This window comes from Sparus aurata, chromosome 3 (genome assembly GCF_900880675.1).
Source record: "Sparus aurata chromosome 3, fSpaAur1.1, whole genome shotgun sequence".
Taxonomy (NCBI): Eukaryota; Metazoa; Chordata; class Actinopteri; order Spariformes; family Sparidae; genus Sparus; species Sparus aurata.
This window is the reverse complement of record NC_044189.1, coordinates 20080611-20100802: the sequence shown is the minus strand read 5'-3', so window position 1 is coordinate 20100802 and position 20192 is coordinate 20080611. Positions and strand designations below refer to the sequence as shown.

The window sequence follows — 20192 nt, the reverse complement described above, 5'->3', positions numbered from 1 at the left end:
AAGTCACACATCTTTACACCGACGCACCATTCCAGCAATGTTTCCTTGATAAATGAACTAAATTAAGACGTGTTTTCAGGGCGACAGTTTGGTCTATCACAGTAACTGCTCCTGTCCAGGTGTCCAGGTGTCCAGGTGTCCAGGTGTCCAGGTGTCCAGGTGTCCAGGTGTCCAGGTGTCCCACGCAAGACACTGAACCCCAAAACTGATGTGAACAGTGAGGCCAGCAGACTGCAGAGTGCGTCAGAGTGCCTGTGTGAACCAGTGAAAGACGGCTGCACGGTATGCTCAACAAGTGAGACTGCGGTCATCTGCAGCATTCAAACTCTGGTTTGTTTGGGACACATTTTACCTTTTATACAATAATTGCAGTTCTTTGTGATTTGGAGATTGCACTTAGTCATACTGCAATTTAGATCATTTTGCCACTAATTGTGCAGCCCTACTGTGAATGCACAAAAAAAATGCCAAGTGCTTTGAATAAAAGCAGAATATAAATGCAGCCGTCCCACTCACAGAATTCTCCTCCACACTTACAGGCTCACTAGCATATGTTTATGTATTCCCTGCTTATCACTCAAACTACATCAAACCTTCAGGTCATGTCCAGATAATGTCTTGACGGCATCATTTGTCAATCATCCCCCTCATCAGTCCTCCCTCCCTGCAGTGAGCCAGATGCTGCTGTCAGCTCCTGCATGGAGGATGATAAATGATGTGAGTCACGGCTGCCATGGTTGTAAACACAGCGATGGTTCCATCCAGTCAGCATCAGATGAAGTATCATGATGACACACACATGTAGTCAAGCACATTGGTCCCACTCTCCTCCACAGAGCAGCGTGTCAAGTAGTGCAGCGTCGTGGCATATTGAGAGGATTATTCAGAAAGGACCGGAGGTTTCAGTGGATATAAGGCCAGGCCGCGCGGCTCCCTTTTCATTTCCCTCAAAGCTGAAAGGCCCGGCAGCACGGTAAATAAAGACAGCGCATAATATCACCAAATAATAAACCCAGTGCACAAACCAGGTGTTTGCAGTACACACAGGAGACACAATTCATGGCTGACTGTCAGCAGGCTGAGGTGCATATGATCAACACAACCTGGACTGTGCTGCCTCACATCACATTAGCTGAATGCAGCACGTGTAATAAGATTAACAGTAATTCCTGGGGCTTTGATTCCAGATTGAACAAAGTCAAATATTCAGACAAGGGTGTCTGATGTCTTCATATCCATGTTTGGCTACAGGGGAGACATTCATCCTATGAAAAGAATCGTTTTAGAGACACTTCCTCTGCTTTCATTCAGGCTCTAATTACACCTGGCTGCTTATCTGATCGGACCCGTGTCATCGACCTGGTTTCTGCAATAACAGGTCCAACAGGAAGTGTGAAATGTCTACAAGGTATTAAGACAATATGTTACAATGATCTCAAATCATGAGATAATTAGATAAAATGCTTGTAGTCAATCATGAGTCTGTTACAATAACCGTAAGCACAAGTCCTGTCTGACAAAATAAGACTTGTTGTGTTTGAGCGTTTCAAAAGAGACAGCCTGTGTTTATCAGACACGGCTCCGTCTTTATCGTCTCTCACGATGACAGGACATGAAATAAACAGATCACAAGATATTTTTCAAAATTCTGTCCGCTTTCGCAAACCCTCAGGGATGAGTTGACAGAAAGTCACTTCCTGTTAGTCTTATATTTTGTTTTTCAACCTGGGTGCCGGCCACACCAGGAAGAGAACCCTCTCCCACGAAGGCCAAACAAGGGCGACAATCAAAACAATGTCAGCCGTTAAAAGCCGGGTTGTCCGGGGGAGAGAAATTAAACGTCTGGTTGAATCGACCTGGCTGATATCACCACGCACCGCCGAGAAATAGAGTTGGTCACCTTCCAAATTGTAGTCAGCCTCCGTAATGGAAGGTCATGACGACAACGCAAAGTCAAAGCAAAGGAGGCAACTAGCAGGACACTGAGGCTTAACTAAGTAAGTGGCTTTACATGATGAAGTGCCACGCTGCGACTTCACCCGTCCGCTCCACACAAATTGAACTTGTACCAGCAGATGATGACAAATGCTTCCTGTGATCAAGTTTGACGGATTGCATTTTCAAACGCTGCCATGCCAAAATGCTAAAACACTGAAAGAGCAGAGAGTGTAGCTCACACTCCTGGAGTACAGAGTGATGTGAAGGAGCTCCTTAAGTGAAATGAATGGGAGACTTCAGTTCTTATAATTTAGTCATTACAGTCCAGAACAGCCGGTTGGTGGGATTTAACTACGGTCATTTACAGGAGGAGGTTCAAAATGTTGTACAGTGCATTCAGGCTCTTATTTAATCCATCTTAAAGCATTCAACCATCACTACGACAGATATAACTTTGTCTAAAAGTGACTGAACTTCACTTCTTTCAACGATATCCTTGCTCAAACACTAGATGACAGGTCAGAGGCCCACACACACATAATCGTGAAGACTTTGATGAGTTTCACTGTGTTATCTCATCTCTTTCTTTCTTCCGCTTATCCCCTTTTTCAAGGGGAGCCTATCCCAGTTTCTCTACGGGCGAAGGCAGGGTTCACTGGATGAGTCGCCAGCTCATCGCAGGACCCTTACTGATGGCAGAGGCCGCCACACAAGGTGCAACATATAGCTCATATAGCTCAGTTCCGCCCCGGGGAGCCGGGATACGAACCAGCGACCTTCTGCTCACTAGTCAACCAGCTCTACCCACTGAGTTATACAAGGAATAAACAAAAAGCAGCAAAGATGTCAAACAAAACTGTTACAGGAAGCATCCACCTCCTCAGACAGCACTACAAAATAAAATAAAACTAAATTAAATCAACTGCAGTGAGGTGTAGTCAACGCTGATTTTGTGGAGTATGTATTGCAGCGCATCAGTCACACAGGTGTCACAGGTTACCTTGCTCGGGATCCTCAGGTTCTCCACTGGACTCAGGTCTGCCATGCTCTCCTGGGGGCTCTTCAGACCCTGTCAAAATAAGACTCAGCGTCAGACCCTCAGCTGTGAACTGTCCCCCCGCGCACAGCTCGCTTCAGTCCAGCTCACAGTGAAAAGGAGAAGCGGCAGGCAGATGTGTGAGAGCGATATGCTGTGTTGTGTCCATTGGTGGGTCTAACATTACTGCAGTGTAAGCTGAGAACTTCCCTAACCGCCCAGTTCTGTGTGTGGTTTCTGTTGTTGTGCTGGTGTGGTGCTGAACTCTGACAGCCAGGACGGAGGTGGACCTGCCCTACACCTGCCCTACACCTGTACTACACCTGTACTGTCTGCCATGTGGGGTGAAGAGGTCGTGGCTGTGATACAGTCGTTGAAAAGCAGCCGTTACTCGGCTGAATGTGCCCTTTAACGAGCCAGCAGCACGATGAGCTGTCAAATTAGCCAGTTAGCTTAGCATGCTAGCTACCAGCAGCTGTCAGAGACACCGGGCCAGCAGCTCCGTGTCTGCCGGCCTGCCGCGCTCACCTGCCGGGCCATCAGAGACTTGATCTTCTGCATCCTGAATCCGACTCGGGTCAGCAAGCAAAGTTACAGTTCTGTTTGTTGTCAACGATGCGCCTCCATCACTACGAGAAGGAAGCCATAGTTGACGGTCACGTGACTGGCACGGCGAGAACCGGAAGATTGCAAAGCATCCTGGGAAATGTAGTTTTATTCGGGGGCTGGCTTGTTTCTTGAAGTTACAGGTTTAAAAACTGGAAATAATATGATTGAAATGAAAACATACAGGTTGTTCTGAATTAAAAAAAGAATTATATTTAAAAGTGCTGTAAAGCATTAACAGTGTGCTACACTGTGTATTTCTGCCTCTCACCACTGGATGGTGGTAGTTTACCATCACATCTCAGAGTGCAGAGTCGAGCATGGTTATTTTACCTCCCTGCACACTGTTATTCTATTGATGTAGATCACAGGTGTAATCAATCAAACTGAAGATGTGTTGCTGTGACATCAGAGTCGTGATATGGTGCACACACACTTGGGTTAGAACGGATAATCAATATTATTAGCAGCATGCGTCCTGCTATGACAAGTCAACATGTCTGCTGTGAAAAAAAAGGCCCATGATGACCAATAGTGATATTAGAATTAACCTCAATTTTTTTCATTACAGAGCTGTATATAATCTGTGTTGATGACATTTGACTATCTTAGAAAATGTGATACATGACTATAAGTTAAATTTGCTGAGATGTAAGATGTAATGTGCCACCTGTTGAACTCACACTTTAAGGGTCATTCTACGAAAACGTGCCGTTTTGTGTCCCTGACACAAAATCTACCCCATTAAGCTGTATTAACATCAAAATATTTAAAATGTAGTTGGTATGATATGGTAAACAAACCATCTTCATTTTAAAAATCCATACATTGATATATTTTTTTTATTTTAAAGATTTTTGTATCGTATATGTTTTAAACATGGTAAAAATGGCTTGTCCCTCGGTAACGTTTTCTATTACAACAGGCTTTTAAAGAGGATAAAACCAAATTATGTGGAAAAAAACTCTAATTTATGAAAAGCCTCAATTGTTAGTTAACCTATGACGCATGTATTTTATTCTTGACCTTTTTGGAATATTGAAAAAAATAACATTTTAGTACTGTCCCTACGTTTTACGTCAAATGCGTTACTTTGGATAAACATGGCCCCTCAGGGACAATGAACATCCCAGAAGTGAATAATTTTGAGGAAGTGACATCATCTGCCTTTCATCAGGAAGCTGCCAAACAGACAAGTCAGTGCTCCTCTTTTAATGAATTTTCACTGAGTTGTGTTTAGTTTGACTGAAGGGGACGTTCATAGTGTGTCAACTCATGTTACCATAATACCATGTATTAAAAAGTTAAACATTTTAAATTAAGATGTACATATAAACAAGCATTTTAGCCTCTTTAGAATGCATATCATGTGGTGTCATGGTGTGAACCACATGGCTAGTAATGGCTGCCAAATCATAAATCGTCAAACCTGTTACTGTCAAACCTGTTACTATTAACCCTTTCCCTGCCATGTCCCAATATTCATTGTGTCCAAAACCAGAATTAATTATACAATACATCATTATTAATATCATTATATTATATTAATAATAGTATTATATTATTATTAATACTTCAGATACTTATTTGATACAATTTGGTGACGCAATTGACAAAACACACATGTGCATGGTGATTATTTATATTATTCTGACAGGTAAGGGTCTACTTACCCAAATAAGTCCTTAAACACAATAAAAATAATACTTTGAAAATCTGATTTTCAGAGTGGAAAATGGCACATTTTCGTAGAATGACCCTTAAACAAATAGCTGCAACATGTCACGAGAGTAGCTGACTGCTGCTAACTTTATTCTGTTCATGATTGCAGTGCCTGTTAGCTTGTTAGCTCAGTTAGCCATGCAGCTACCTGGAGAGTTGTTGTATACACCACAAGCACAGGTTTATGGCCTGGGGCTAGCTAGTTAGCATGCTAACTTCAGTAGATGTCAACATCAACATTATATTCTGTTGTTATTTTTTGAATGTTTGAAATTAAATTTCTTACATATTGCACGTTTAACTAGTATATAAAGAATAATCCTACAGCACTGAAATGTTCCTTTCATTTTAATCCGATGATATAATGTTATGTAGTGTATGTATTACACTGACAAGGGGCCTACTTAACCACCTGAGCAGCCTACTTCTTCCACTGTCTGTGTCTTTCTGTGTATTTTTAGCATGTATGATGTTTTGTTTACATACTGTTATTAAATACATATAACCTGGTGTAAAACAGGTCCGACAACTTTGTGTAATCGTTTGTGTGGCCTCATTATTTACTGAACTCTGCTTCTTTTTGTGAGCGGGAGTGATCATGTCATCACTTCATGCCACTCATGACTCGGTGCCATGTAGCTCCGTCTCTGCCAAGCAATCAGTCCTGGCTCTGCATTGTAAACTGTTCAGACTAATTACAAAACCGGTGCATGCAGACCCATTCAGCCTGCCATGTAATTGCCCCCTTGGGTGTTATTTGGAGCAGCTCTTGGTTAAAGGCACGCAGCGTGGACCAGACAGCAGGCACTGGGAGCTCTAGTTCCTGGTTAATGATGCCTCGGGCTATTTCCCAGTCAAATGAAGGTGAGGTCGATCTCCTTCGGTGAAGTTGCTCTGCTGTTGTTTGTTAGGCAGTCATCCACAGTGCGGAGCCTCCCTTAAAGCATACACTGAGACGGAACAGATGGCAGCCCCTACCCGGAGGTGCCACCACAAAGACACAGCACACTGAGCTGGTCAGTTTAGACGCTATAATTAGAGGTGGATTCAATAAACTGCTCGTTGTTATGCAGGGGAGCATCGTGATGAGCTTCATATCAGATCTCAACAATTCATCATTTAAAACCAAGTATGAGTGGAAGGATTTTTCTTGTTGTCATACATCAGCAATATTGTAAAGTAATACTTCCATCATAGTGTGGTTTGATTGTGAAAATCTTTAAAACTCTGTAGTTTCTGTTGAAAACAAGTGCCAAATAATTTCAAATGTTTATATTTGGATATTAGATGAACTGGGGCTCTCTGGCCTCTCTGGACGCGGTCAGCACAGGCGTGACGATGAGGACGGCACCGTGTTTTGGCGCTGAGCTGACTCACAGCAGGAAGCAGACTGCTGCCTCTTTCAAGGTGGGAAAACACAATAAACAAGCTCTGATGAATTTGTCTTCACTGCAAATATATTTTGACCTCTATTCTGGAGACAAAGCATTCTTGTGTGGTTCTCTCTGTGCTGTTTTCTTCTCCCTCCTCATCCCCCCTTCTCTCTCTCACACACACACACACACACACAGAGGGAGAAGCAAGCACACACACATTTGTATCTGCTCGTGACAAGGTGTCAGCAGGAGCAGGTGGAGGACACGCTGCCTCATGCTGAACCATCCGTCTGTTGCTGCCTGTCTCCGCACCACGCCAGGTACACGGCATACCAACACCACAACAAAGCCGGGACAAACAAGCACTCTGAGGCGATCTCAAGACGACGGGTCCAACTCAGACACTTTGTGAGAAGAGAGATCGCAGCCAAGGCATCAGACAAAGACTGGCTGTGAAGCAGCAGAACAACTGACATCTTTGCTGGCTTCAGCTTTTCATTTTTACAGAATCTGTGATTAGAGCTCATTTCAAGCCCAGGCTGCTGTTACTGCTCCAAGGAAAAGACACAGAGAAAGAAAAGGCAGAGTGAACGCCGTCCTCGTCTTGAAAAATGACCCAGAGTAGTAAACAGATATATCTTTAATAAAGTACAAAACAAACATGTGAATGCAAACTGTACAATAAATTATGAATCATTTTCCTTGTTTCAGCATTTCACTTTATCCATCTTGAGCAGAAGAAATGCTACATTTGAGGGAACAGGTGCGTCTACAGGAATAAATAGATTTCAGCAAAACATAGAAATAGAATTACAGGTATAAACAATCTGCAGTATAATCCATGTACAATATTTACATTCATATATATATAATTCATTCAAGAAAATGCATTCAGTATAACACTTGTTTTCATACAACGCAGACTCTGCTTGGTGGGAATGTTAAAGATATTAATCAAACGGCAAATAAACCCCCAGAATTTTAAATGAAGCATGTTTTAAATAGTAGTCAAGGTGTGGGCTGCAGCTAATGATTAGATTCAGTGGTTGATTAATCTATGGATTATTATCTTGATGAATAAATCTGTTGTCTGGACGATAAAATGTCAGAAAATGTTGAAAAATGTCGATCAGTGTTTCCTCAAGAGCCAGAATATTCACATTTTAGTATAAATCATTTTGACATTCGATTTTCTAAAGGAACTCAATTTAATCACTGATAGTTTACAACTAATGTATTAATCATTGCAGTCCTTCATGAGAATGTCGGCACCTTGTAGGTTCCTTATAAAATAATATAAATAACAAAAAGCTACTAACTCGCTTGGTTTCATGTGATCGTTGTGATTTTTTTGGAACAAAACAGGTAAAACAGACTCAACCTCAGTTTTACTCTCACATAAAAAAATAATAATTCAAGCCACACATACACTTTCATCTCACAATAATGTCAGCAAAACATTTAACATGTGTCCCAAACGGTGGACATCAACAGTGCATGATCAGGTTGTGTACTCACACAAGTCTCCTTCATCCTCTGTGCAAAAAAAGACGTGCAACCAGAACCAGCGTGTCGGCGGCTCAGAGAGAATAAAGCTACACACGAGTCTTCAAGTGGGATGGCTGTAAGTTTTATGGCATCTCTCCGATTCGAGGTCACTGCAGCAAACTGTGAGTCGGAGTTTCAGGGACGTGTCTGATCACATCGTAGATGGTGGTGTGCATGTCCTGAACCGACTCCAGGCGAGCCAGAGATCTGCACGACGCCTGCAGGACGGTCGCAGAGGAAACTTAGATAAACACTCAGCTGTTCGACATTATCTACTAATCATTCTGAGTTATCATAGACCAGATTCACACGGCGGCCATTTTCCTCTGATGTCATGCTCAGGGCGAGAAGCTAAAATAACATTACACTGTTGTGTCCAGGTTGTACATTAGTAACCACTTAATGATTGATCAGCTACTGAAAAGATGATGGACAGTGAGAATGCCTTTTACTTTCACTGCAGACCATCCTGTACGTCTCTACAGTATGTGCTGTTATTTCAGTCCTATCATATCGTACCTGTAGTATGATACTATATGATAGCTAGGAAGGGCTGATTGTGTTAGCTAATGAGTCGTGTTTGATCGATCAGAAAAAGATAACGAGATAAGAGTCGTAAATCTAACTTTGAAATAACAACACAAATCTTGTAGACATTTATTTAAGCCCGGTAGCAAGAAGCACTGAGTGTGATCAAACAGTCATGTTAGCTTGGAAGTGGTTGAATGCTAACGTTAGCTAATGGGTTATCAAATATGTTATTTGACCTAATTAAGTAAATATCCATCAATATTTCATTTCAGTTGGGTGGACGTGGTTCAGTGATCACAATCTGTCACATTACATGTGTTCAGGACAGAGAGTTCAGCGGCACAACAGTGTGATGTCAGAGGAAAATGGCCGCCATGTAAATATGGTCCATGTACAACACTACAATACCTGAGCAGATTCCATTTTCCCAGGTATGGAGACAAACTCATAGATGCCGAAGTCTTCTGTTGCATCCTCGTGACCTGTGGGTGGTTATAACATCAGGTTATAAAATGAATTCTGTGTCAAACTTTACGTCGAACAAGATGAACATGGACAGGCAGAACCACAAGACCTGCTTTTCAGTGTGTGTGTGTGTGTGTGTGTGTGTCTCTGTGTGTGTGTGTGTGTGTGTCTCTGTGTGTGTGTGTGTGTGTGTGTGTGTGTGTGATGTCGTTGATGGCCACAGTGTTAACTTACCTGAACGATGAGGTCGTTTCTGCTCTGTCAGAGGTCTGCCCAAAAACAGACCAGTAAAGCTGTTAGTTGCAGTGTTAGACACTTAATACATTCTACAGAATGGTTAATGACAGTATTGATTCCATATAAAAGGCTCTTACCTGTTGTAAATGCTCATTAGCACTATTGATAACAAAGAGAGAGAGAAATACAGGTTAATAATCACTGACAAAGAAATTACACGTTTAAATATTACCTTATCTTAACTTATTCAAATGCCGTCACTACGTTGCCCTGGTTATTCTATGCAACTGACATTTGCAAGTTATTTACATATATGACTAACTGCAACAGTGTAATATATCAGTGACATGTTGTCTACACATCTCAACATTGGCACACCTGGGTTTCAAACATGGAAGATGTTAAACAGGTTGCAGGACAGACTGTGAGGACTCAGATTATTTATTCTCTAACCTCTCTTAGGATGGCAGGTTCTCCTGATGAAGACCAGCAGCATGCAGCTGATGATGAACAAAGAGGAGACAGTAATGGCTGCCAGCGGGGACAGGGAGCTGCCCTCCTGGGTGTGCTTCTCCTTCCCTGTCAACAAACACACTCATGTTAACAGTCGTTGGTCCACCTGTGTGATCCACTGTGTACAGACTGTCTTTGTCCCCAGAGGATTCATCCTAATGACTGTGAAACTGACTGATGTAATATTGGATCTCTACCACAGAGAATACATGATATCCACTTAACTTAATTAGACAAAATGTAGATACTATGTGTCATAACCAAATACCTTGAAGTGAAACTCTCACCAAAATGCAACCGAGGGTCTTAGGAGAAACAATATTGACCTTGAAGTTGTCGAGCCTTCTTAGTGTTTTAAAAATAGATATTCTGATTTTGATACACTCCCATTGAAAATGAGTTTGACCTAAAAAAGAAGATATGGTAAATCTTGAAAGTGCCTCTTTCAATGTAATTATGCTTTAACACGAACATTTGACTTGGGTACATTTACAAAAAGACCTTAGGTTGCATTTTGGCGAGAGTTTCACTTTAAAGATCCCCGTTCTGGAGAAAGTGAGATTTCCTGTCTTATTTATCATAAAGTCAGACTGGGTGCTAATAAATACTGTGTAGGGATCAAAACAGCGACCACTGAGAAGTGCACACAGACCGTATCATGAAACTACGCCTTCAAACGAGCCGTCTGGACCGCCGTAAGCTTGTGATGTCACAACTATACAGTCCCCGCCCTCAGCCCCGCCCCCAGCACAGAGGTGACACGGGCAGAGGTGAGACAGCTGTTCAGACTGAGGGTGAATAGAGGTGCTGCAGCAATGGAAGGTATGAGATGCATTGTTCTACATTAGAGTGTGTGAACATAAAAATGAACCTTAAACTGAGCGTACTCTGGGACAGCTCCAGCTCTAGATTGCTAATTAGCAATCCTTGTGTTAGCATTTAGCTTAAAGCCCTGATGTGTGTGAGTGCAGCGCCACACAGCAGCTAGCTTCACTGAAAAGTTGGTCATCAAGAGGTTTTCGATGTCAATAAAAGTGGATGCTGTCATGACTCGTGTTGACTCATTAAACAGTATCAGCAGCACCATCAGTGAGCGTCACCAGGACAACATATCAACGCTGCATTCAGCACACAGAAACTCCACATGTAATAAAACTTAGTCAACACACACAGCAGCTGTTATCCACTGTTTACTTTCCCAGTCACTGAACTTTAATACAGGCTGCAGGCGCTGGAGCCTAGCAACAGAGATAAAGCATAAGGACATGTATATTATCATATTATATTCATAACCTGGTTTCACTTTGTACCTGTCGTGTACTCTCTCCTTCAACCGCTCTGTTCTACCCACTCACATGTTCCCAAAGCTGTCGTTGTCAAGATATATACCCTCTCATAGCTCATAAACCTTTTCTGTGCTGGCACCACTCTGTTTACAGAGTGTTTATCTCAGAGGATTCCCAAAATCTACCCACGCTCTGCTCCCTCCTGTCACGTTCCACCCTCTACCCACCTGTTCCTAAGCTGGCCACCACCAGAGTGAACTGGGCCTCGTCCTGCTTCTGCGTGACGTTGTTGAAGGCGCGACACAGGTACTCTTCGGCCTGAGCCAGTCTGTAGGAGCGCACCTCCAGCCGCGGGCCCTCCGTGATGACCTGGGTGGCGTTGCGGCTCTTGGAGATCCAGACGTAGCTGTTGGGCGGGTTGGAATCCGCCTGGCATTCGAAGAACACCAGCTCTCCGGGGTTGATGGTGAACACTTCTCCTGTCCGCAGGCCCTGGCCTGAGTTCACCTCCAGGTTGTACGGGCCATCTGCAAGGAAACGGGACAGTTTGCTGCTCATTATACAGAGAAGTTGCTTTGTTAAATGAACATTCTCATCTTAATGCATCAGCTAAAAGATTTGGACAGTGGTTTAGTTCACAGTCCAGCAGGATAAGTCCTGTATCACATGATGATCAGATTATATGAACCACCTCACATTCTTATCAGGAGGAGGGTTGGTGGTAATGTAACAACGAGACAGTGAGATAGTTGCTAAGCTCGACCGCCATTCACTTCCTGCTGTAACTGACAAAACTGTGTAAGCACCTAGATAGTTGGGACGTGTCACAGCTGTCTTTCCAGGAACAGAACAGCATATTTTTAGTGAGACATTCAGACATTTTGCAGCCTAGAAATAAGTATTTAAAGGAGAACTTCGGTCGATTTAAACATGCAGCTTCATTGCTCAAGCTACCCTTGACTTGCCAGTCCCGAAGACGCGAACACATTTGGTCCAACCATTACAGAGCTCCGTGAACGGAGACTTAGCATTGAACGCTAACAGCATGGGGTCAGAACTTTGCACTGTGTTTTAAGCGTGTTAACATGCTCCACATCTCACACCAAAAGTTATGCAACATCAGCAGACACCTTAGCACACAGCACTGTAGCGTGTATGACTCAAACTGAATAAAAAAGTAGTTAAAACAGTGTGTTTGTGCAAGCAGCTACTTACCTGTTTGTTGACATCCGTGTGTTCCGGTAGCTAGACCAAACTAGTCAATCCGTCGAGTGTGCACTTAACAGACTTAACAGACTTAACAGACTTAACAGGCTATTGTAAGGCTCATGGCTCATGACAGGCTGTAACATGGACATGTACATTATGAACATAAACACGAAAATGCTGGAATACGTTTCCGTCTCCGCCAGTGAGGGAGTAAGTGCACGCTCGATGGATATGCTAGTTTGGTCTAGCTACCGGAAGACGCGGATGTCAACAAACAGGTAAGTAGCTGCTTGCACAAACACACTGTTTTAACTACTTTTTTATTCATTGTGAGTCATACACGCTACAGTGCTGTGTGCTAAGGTGTCTGCTGATGTTGCATAACTTTTGGTGTGAGATGTGGAGCATGTTAAGACGCTTAAAACACAGTGTAAAGTTCTGACCCCATGCTGTTAGCGTTCAATGCTAAGTCTCCGTTCACGGAGCTCTGTAATGGTTAGACCAAATGTGTTCGCGTCTTCGGTACTGGCAAGTCAAGGGTAGCTTGAGCAATGAAGCTGCATGTTTAAATCGACCGAAGTTCTCCTTTAAGGGCCAAAACATGATCGTTTCCTCTCGTGACCTTCACCTGGTGGTTTTAGTGCCTGAACCCAACCAGACGTCAGTGTTTCACAGCATAGCAAGAACATTTAAACACATGCCAGCAAATAAGCTTCATAACAACATGGCAGTAACTGATTGCATCTACTAAAATAACTATAAATATGTCATTATTTGGATTCTTTCAAGTCCATAATTGTACTGTATGTAAGTAGGCATTACACCATGTAATCTACTTACTTACTTTTAAAACTGAGTACTCAGTATGATTTGAGTTAATATCTAAACCTTTCATCTACATTTGTAGCCAATAAAGCGATCTGTGTAAAGTAACTAATACTCTCAGTAGCGTTTGAGAGGAATACTTATTTCATTATTGTAACTGTACTCGTATTTCAGCACAGGTATTGAGTGGATGTGTTTGTAGTGGTGGCAGTTCTAAATGAATGTGTGACATCTGTGAGAAAAAGTCCCTGTCAGCCTGACGTTGACATTAACAGAGGCTGAAACAGAAAGTAAAAGTGAAGGAGGAACTTCGACCGAAAGTTCAACGGATGCCCGTCGATACTCACAAAGACATGTTGTGTGTCTGCAAACAGACATGACGACGACACTGCTGTTTGAACCACTGACTGGCGTGACGGGAGAAAAAGACCCGGACACATTACACGAGGTTCTATAGATAAATTCATGTCAGTTTCATAAACATCCGGCAAATTCATCAGTATGTCCAGACAAAACCCAGCAGGTTTATCAGTGCATCTACACGGTAAGGTAGAACAGAGGAGATCTGTGAGAAAGGTCTACTCCCATGCAAATATCATCAGCCACATGTTGTCGGTCGTCAGAAAGAAGTCTGATCTCATGGACATTTACATACTGCCTCACCTGCAGGAGCCCAGCGCAAAAACAGAAAGCACAGAGCTAAATATTGTGCATGAATTGGTATTAATGGAGGATCTTTGTGGCAAATACATCCTTCAACCAAATGTCTGTGAAACTGAACATCACAGGCTGTTCTGACCAGGACCGGTGCCCATGTGTGCCAAATAAATGAGACTTATGTGAAAGAAATCACAGCGGGAGCTGATTTTTGGCTGCATTGTCGACTTGATACCATTATGTGCTCGGTTCATTTGGGGTAAACAACAGCTTGGACATGAAGGTCACATTATACTGCCCTATTAGATTCCCAGGCAACCCAGGAAGTATCTGATTCAAGACTGCGTAATACGAGCCAGGCGTTATGTTGTCATTCATCATGAATACAATTTATCAAATCGAGCCGTATTTGTCGTTCTAACATCTATCTTCTTATACTGTAACATGTATGTGTGATGATTTCACTCTCACAGGAAATGAATCACACTTCAATGAACTAAGTGGGAAGAGACTAGACTTGTGATCTCAGGTGGGAAAGAGGAGAAAAGAAAAAGGAGAACAGATCTACTCACAGTAGACGTTGAGGTCCACGGCCCGGCTGGGTCGACCCCGGCTGACCGGGTTGCTGGCCACGCAGCGATACGTTCCCTTGTCTTCCTTTCTCACAGGACTGATGAACAGTGTGGAGTTGTCTTGGGAGAAGTGGTATCTGTCACTGGGAGCGAGTGCCATGTTGTCCCTCAGCCACTGGAACACAACTCTCGTTCCATTCTCGACAGAACAGCGCCAGGTTACGTTTGCCTTGTCCTCAACGACTGCAGATGTGGGGCTCTTCTCGATGACGGGAGAGGACACGGGGACTGAGGAGGAAACGGGACAGTCTGGTTGATTTAAGGCTGATTTCATCGACGACATCAAACTGGTCACCGAGATAGGAAAACACTCACCGTCCACTGTTACGTGCACTGTTCTCTCCTCCTTGATGACCCGTCCTGTCCTGTTATAAAACTCTATGTTGAGCTTCAGGTGGTAATCCCCCTCATCGTCCGGCATTAGTTCCCGGATTTGTAAAGACACATTGGGTTCTCTGAAGACGAGATGGTTGCGGTACATCATGTCAGTGATCGCGGCCGCTTTGGTAAACGTCACCAACGTGGACCTGGTGCCGCTCGGCCTGGTGAGGGACCACGTTCCCTGGATCTCAACTTCATCCAATGGGAAGCGGGTTTCAACAGACAGGAGCAGCGGCTTCCCTTCTACACCATGATGGACTAATGAAGGGATGTGGATGAACTCAGAGCTGGCTTCTGACACGGCAGGAGGAGAGGACGAGGATGAGGAAGGTGAGAGAGTGAGAGAGTTACAGTCGCTGTAGGATTTCTCCTGTCACAGACATCAGGTTTCATACATTTGATAAGATTGATTACCAATATCCAGTATTCCGTATCTGTAACGGTCCCACATTTTGCTCAATGTCATTATAAGGGTGCCTACTGAAAAGTTGTCCACATGCTTTAATGTTTAAAAAACACAGTCTGTTGCTGCAGCACCTCTATTCACCCTCTGTCACTTTCGGGACCCCCTCCCAGAGAAACCTTCTCTGCTGTGATTGGTCAGTTCTCACACGCCTGAACAGGCACCGCCCATGTGTTTTCCCGGGCGGTGACTGTGTCGTTGTGACGTCACAACCTCACAAAAGTTCTGGAAGGCCCGGTTTCTGAACGCAGGCTGTGTGTCTGTCCTTGTTTTGATGCTTTCACAGTATTTAAATGACCGCCCTAACATGAAACTCTCACTTGAGGATAAAGTCTTCAGTGTTTTTCATCAAACCAACACTAAATAATCCTTTTGTGTGAGCTGGCAGCTCATTGAGTCAAAGTGACCCACCTACACTTTCAGTTGTTCGGATACTAATAAAATGTGCAAAGACAAGCAAACATCTTCAGGAGAACTTCAGGATGGTGATCAAACACTTCCAGACTTTTAAAACTTGTAGTTATTATGTTTGGACTCAAGCTGTGAGCACAACACTGATTAATGTTGAAACGGCTAACGTGTTAGCAAACAGCAGACACAAAGCAATACTGTCATTCACTCGTCCTTCTGCCCTCCTCGTACATGTTACTACAATATTCACTCCCCTTTTAGCTCTGTTTTGGTCTCCACCAGCTTCTGAGGGAAGTCTAATCACATTAACTGTATCCGCGTCTTCACACTGTGCAGGTCCTGAAACCGCAGTGAGTTAATATTGACCCAGCTCACTACAGAGTGTCACTGTTGTCAGACAAGGACGAGGCCTGTCTGTCTGATCCTGACTCGTCCCAGAACAAACAACCTGAGCTGTCTGAAGTTACTAGAAGACGGTTCATCTGTTTGCGCTCTGCTGTCTGTCACCGTTGGCTGGTTGCCATGGCGGTTTGTTCCCTGGTGACCAACTGAAAACATGGAGGCCGGAGGAGCTGGGGATGTTCACAGCAGCTCGAGGTGCAGTGTGTGAGAATTATCCACCTCTCAAATACATTCTCAAAAACAAACAGGGGACATTATACTATCAGAGGAACTGCTAACTGCTGCTAACTGTAGCGCCACTTAGCTAGTTAGCTCTGGTAGCCTGGTAGCTAGCAGTATGGACTGGGAGCTCGAGGACCATGGGGACTTTGGACTGGGAGTGATGGGCTAGCTTGTTAGCATGCTAACATTAGCAGATATCTCTGCAACACAGACATGAAGTCAAACTGCTATTTATTAACATTCTGTTGATAATATAAGTTATTTTTACACTTTTAGTGTGTATTAATACACAGTAATAGTTCCTCTCATGCTGCTGAGTTGAAACGCTCCACTCTGTCTCTTCCACACCTCGTCTACTTCACTTCCCTCAGTTCAGGGGTCATAATAATATATCAGAGATTTGACCTGACGGTGTCATTTCACAGGAATTTTTTTTGACAGCTTCAAACTTGGTTGGCTGCATATTTCTGACAGTTTGAAGTTAAAAAGTGAGAGTGGGCCTGTGTCTGGGTGCCAGGTGGAGTGAAGCAGCAGCCTGTGAGTAGGCAGTGCTACTGTGAAACAAACTCACTACAGCCTCTCACTTTTCTTTTACTTGTGTCCTTTTGTCTCCCCTCTGAGTTCCCCGTGTCGGCTCTTTTTCCGTTCCCGCATCAGAGAAATGACTTTTGGGAAATGCAAAATATTTAATCTGAAGGCTGTAACTTGTAAAGCAATAGAACCTTCATATGAAAATAGGTGGAATATGGGTTTAGTTATCTGTCCTTCCCTTTGTCTCCCACTCCTCCACCCTCCCCTCTGACGCTCCATACTTCCTCCACAGGGACGTCCAGCTGGTGTCAGACAGGTCTCTGCTGACTGCTGCTCGTGTCGCTCATCACAATAGATCCTCTGTCTGTCTGGTGTCAAGTCCTAAATAATAAATGCAGCACAGACGTCCACTTTGACACGCTTACAAGCCTGCAGGCCAGTTTCTGTGTGTGTGTGTGTGTGTGTGTGTGTGTGTGTGTGTGTGTGTGTGTTGTCAGTTGCAGGAGTGTGCCTGTGTTTACACCAGCTGAGAGCCGGTGGAAAGGCCGAGCGAGGAGGAGTGTGCCGAGCCCGCTCCTCCACTGTTGTCCCCAAACAACACGCGTATTGTTGTGGTGATACGGAGGAGATTAAACTGACAATCGCCTCGGAGGTGAGAGGATATCTTTACGTAGTGGTCATGCACACACACACACACACACACACACACACACACACACACACAACCGTGTGTGGAGAGCCAAAAGCACCTGCCTCTTATCACCCTCACACACACACACACACACACACACACACACAGTTGTTTGGACACCAAATAAAACCTTGCGGTGCGTGTCCAGACGCCACCATCGCCTGTCCTCTGTCAGATAAGACAAATAGCGCTCCTTAAGAAAGGTTGATGATACAAACACCACAGCTGGCGGGAGGACAGGACAGCAGGGTGTTTTAGGGACTTCTTGCTGTCAGGTCTGCTGGTACGTGTGTGTTATCAGTGAGTCACACAGCTGTGGTCGAGGTCACTTCTTCTTTCTACTGACCGCTTCCTCCTCACTGTATTCCCCCTCAGTCAACAACATGAACTCCACATCATCTCACACACTGACAGTCTGCGGCTGGTTTCAGTGTTGTGAACAATATTTTCACCCTCTAATCACATTTTACATTAATATTCGGATGAAACAGACGAATGTTTGAAGTCAATGTCACTGAAATACTGATTTTATTTAAAGGAGCAATGTGAAGTTTTTAATCAGAAGACGATCTTCAGCGACTGAACAAACTGACATTACAGGATGACACAGTTTATACTGTTTCACTGTGTTTACATGTGGCGGACCCTGCCACCTGTCTAACCTCAAACAGCGTTCTGAGACCTTATTTTCCTTTAAGAGCAGCTGCTTTATTCAGTTATGGAAAAAAATAATATTTTGTTTGTATGATTGTACATTAACATTTCTTCCCACATTACTTCCCAAAACTGCACAGATCCTCTTTAATAATGTGTAAAGATGTATTATTGAATACATCCAATGACACATACACCAATATATATTATCAAAATGAACATTCATTACATTTTGTAATATATATACATATAATAACAGAATGACGATGTATAGGCATGTTTTGACAAATATATGTGGAGTCTCTTCATACATTCACATGTTGAACCTTTTGATCTCTTATTCTGCTCGTCAAAGTGAGATTGTGCTTTTAATCATTTACCCCAAACACTCAAACTCTCCCCAACTATCAGATTCGCCTGTTTTGTATCTATATTTCGTGGTATTTCTGTATTTTTGTGAAGCATCTTGAAAGTATTTTTTTTAAAAACTGCCATATTTATGAAGTTTATAACAATTATATTACAATGTGTTTTTATTATATTAACTTATATTTACAGTATATGTGGATATTTGCTTGCTCCATAAACTGACGCTGGTAGAAAAGCTGATGTTGTCACATGAAGTCAGCGGGCGAGGATGACTATGGAAAGGACATGCAAAACAAACCAAGACGACGCTAAAAGGATCATTTTGTGACTGAAGATGTGACGCTGACGTATTGAACAACCAATCATGCAACACAATGATTACAGCATTAAGAAGCCACATTCAACTTGTTCTGAATGTAAAACATACAGTGTTCATCCTCGAGTGTTAGTTTCTCACTCTATTGTTGTGTTTTTGAAATTTTGAAACCCAGTTTCATGACTGCTTCAGAACTCTTCACAGACAAAAGATTTCACAAGGCGTCAGTGAACATTTTGTTACAGCACACCACAAACTTCCTCAGCTCAGCCTCAGTTGTCCCCTGACAACCAGGCACACAGCAACCACCGTCACTGTGGAGCTGCACCAACACAACACTGACAACTCCAGCAAGGCAGCCCGCTAACGACACTCACCTGTGAGGATGAAGAGAAGTGAGCAGACGTAAAGCGCTGGTCCTCCTGTGGCCCCCATGGCATCTTATCCTCTCGGGATATGTGGGATTTGTGACAGGCAGGCAGGGAGTGAGGGATGAAGGAGGGAGGAGAGGAGTGGAAGAGATCGAGGTGGAGGAGGAGGAGGAGGAGAGAAATGTGACTGGTTGTGGTGACAACATTTGCCAGGGAAATAAGAGGAGCTAGTTTTAGCAGCCAGGCCCCTCCCATGTGACACCAGGAGGAAGAAGGATCCACCTGGCAGAGAGTGAGGTCCTCAGCGCTGCCCTGAGGCTGGGGTTTCACTCCGTCACAGAGAAACTGAGCCACCACAATGTAAAAGAATAGCGGAGAGCAGGATGGAGACTGTGTCTTTACATTATAATCCACCAGCTGGCTGCTGCTTCAGTCCCTCAGGCTGTGAGACAAAGAAAAAGCAGGCGGACTGAAAGCTTCTAACGGCCAACGACATACAGAGCTACAGAGCTCAGTGACGGTCAGCAGTCAGCTGCTGTGTGTGTGGAATGATTCTGTAGTCTGGAAATTAAAGAACTAAAAGTCAGAGAATCGAGAGTAAAACTCAGGAATGTGGTTGTGACACTGATACATGTACCACTGACCTTTCTAACACCTTCAGGACACAGACTCACATCCACAGAAAGACTTGTGTTGATAACGTTTTCTTATGTTTTTCAGCCCCCAGGGAGAAACTGTGGGGGGTGAAATGATTCCATGACAGACACAGAGAGGAAAATCTGTTAGTCATTCATGTCTGG

The 20192-nt window shown here is 43.6% G+C and overlaps 2 protein-coding genes and 1 long non-coding RNA gene across 7 annotated transcripts in view; 1 reads left to right on the top strand and 2 right to left on the bottom strand.

Annotated features, from left to right (window-relative positions):
* The window catches only part of vps50 (VPS50 subunit of EARP/GARPII complex), a 99238-nt gene extending 95590 nt beyond the window's left edge, over positions 1–3648 (bottom strand). For both annotated transcript variants that reach the window (XM_030411202.1, XM_030411203.1), the window contains exons 1-2: positions 3503–3648; positions 2939–3007 (exon numbers count right to left, since the gene is read on the bottom strand). In XM_030411202.1, the coding sequence (XP_030267062.1) occupies positions 2939–3007; positions 3503–3535 (102 nt within the window). In that variant the 5' untranslated portion in view covers positions 3536–3648. The remainder of the gene's footprint in view (positions 1–2938; positions 3008–3502) is intronic.
* On the top strand, positions 3030–7376 carry LOC115578319 (uncharacterized). Of its 3 annotated transcripts, none has more exons than XR_003983421.1 (3): positions 3030–3145; positions 6590–6709; positions 6874–7376. It is a non-coding gene; the product is annotated as an uncharacterized LOC115578319 (long non-coding RNA). The 3 variants fall into 3 exon arrangements; XR_003983420.1 differs by lacking the exon at positions 3030–3145 and adding an exon at positions 4730–4776; XR_003983419.1 differs by lacking the exon at positions 3030–3145 and adding an exon at positions 6177–6431.
* Positions 7301–20140, bottom strand: hepacam2 (HEPACAM family member 2). Of its 2 annotated transcripts, XM_030411207.1 has the most exons (10): positions 20037–20140; positions 19399–19834; positions 14897–15256; positions 14522–14809; positions 11486–11785; positions 9913–10038; positions 9597–9618; positions 9457–9491; positions 9166–9239; positions 7301–8444 (listed from the first exon to the last, which is right to left on the bottom strand). In XM_030411207.1, the coding sequence occupies exons 2-10, from the start codon at positions 19454–19456 to the stop codon at positions 8334–8336; spliced, it is 1374 nt and encodes a 457-aa protein (XP_030267067.1). In that variant the 5' UTR covers positions 19457–19834; positions 20037–20140; the 3' UTR covers positions 7301–8333. The 2 variants fall into 2 exon arrangements, with proteins under 2 accessions (XP_030267067.1, XP_030267068.1); XM_030411208.1 differs by lacking the exon at positions 20037–20140 and having other exon boundaries at positions 14897–15253; positions 19399–19595.
* Positions 20141–20192: the final 52 nt, after the last annotated feature.

Bases quoted from the DNA above. Each gene is read 5' to 3' on its own strand.
- hepacam2 (XM_030411207.1), bottom strand. From the start codon at position 19,456: ATGGGGGCCACAGGAGGACCAGCGCTTTACGTCTGCTCACTTCTCTTC. The intron at 14,810-14,896 runs GTGAGTGTTTTC...TTTCCTCCTCAG, and splicing joins AGTGCACGTAACAGTGGACG to TCCCCGTGTCCTCTCCCGTC. The intron at 9,240-9,456 runs GTAAGTTAACAC...AACCACCCACAG, and splicing joins GAAACGACCTCATCGTTCAG to GTCACGAGGATGCAACAGAA.